Source organism: Fulmarus glacialis, unplaced genomic scaffold, assembly GCF_000690835.1.
Source record: "Fulmarus glacialis isolate BGI_N327 unplaced genomic scaffold, ASM69083v1 scaffold18451, whole genome shotgun sequence".
Taxonomy (NCBI): Eukaryota; Metazoa; Chordata; class Aves; order Procellariiformes; family Procellariidae; genus Fulmarus; species Fulmarus glacialis.
This window is the reverse complement of record NW_009194880.1, coordinates 6,081-6,687: the sequence shown is the minus strand read 5'-3', so window position 1 is coordinate 6,687 and position 607 is coordinate 6,081. Positions and strand designations below refer to the sequence as shown.

At 66.7% G+C, this 607-nt stretch overlaps 1 protein-coding gene across 1 annotated transcript in view; it reads left to right on the top strand.

Annotated features, from left to right (window-relative positions):
• The first annotated feature begins 121 nt into the window (after positions 1-121).
• Positions 122-607, top strand: part of MFRP (membrane frizzled-related protein) — a 4,240-nt gene continuing 3,754 nt past the window's right edge. Inside the window, exons 1-3 of the mRNA XM_009587919.1 lie at positions 122-175; positions 306-407; positions 547-564. Of these exons, the coding sequence (XP_009586214.1) occupies positions 122-175; positions 306-407; positions 547-564 (174 nt within the window). The remainder of the gene's footprint in view (positions 176-305; positions 408-546; positions 565-607) is intronic.

Genomic DNA, 607 nt, shown 5'->3' with positions numbered 1-607 from the left:
CTGCCCCAGGGCCAATGGGGTCAGCCGGGGAGGAGCAGGTGCTGGGGCAGGAGGCTGTGCCGGGGAGCAGAGCACTCTAGGGAGGCTTTTAGCCAGGCTGTACTGGGAATCGCCCGCTGCAATGAAAGACTTCACCGAAATCACGCTTTGTCCCGAGGCTCTGGACCACAGCAAGGTAGGGCTGGGTGTGGGGGTGCTGCCTAAGGGTCCCCACCTAGCCACCTGTGGGTTCCCGCAGCGTGCTCCCCGTGGTGCCACGCGCACTCGCTCTCCTGCAGACCGAGTTCTGCAACCCTGTCTTCGAGGGCGAGGAGCCCCGGGCAGTGCCAAGCGCCGAACACCCACCAGACGAGGACGGGACCAGCCGCGTGTCACCCCAGGACGGCCTCGGTACCAGCCTGGGGTTTGTACATACCCCCCTGTCCACGGGGCTGCCAGGAGCAGCTGTGAGTCTGGGAGCGGGGTGGTGGGGCAAGCTTTCTACAGGGCTCTGAGGCCACTTAGGGGACTCACTAGCACCCTGGGGACAGCCAGCCATGCAGGGAGGTGGCAGGGTGGGGGTATGGCTAGCAGCACCCCCGCGCTGCCCGCTCTCCTCCCCTTCCCC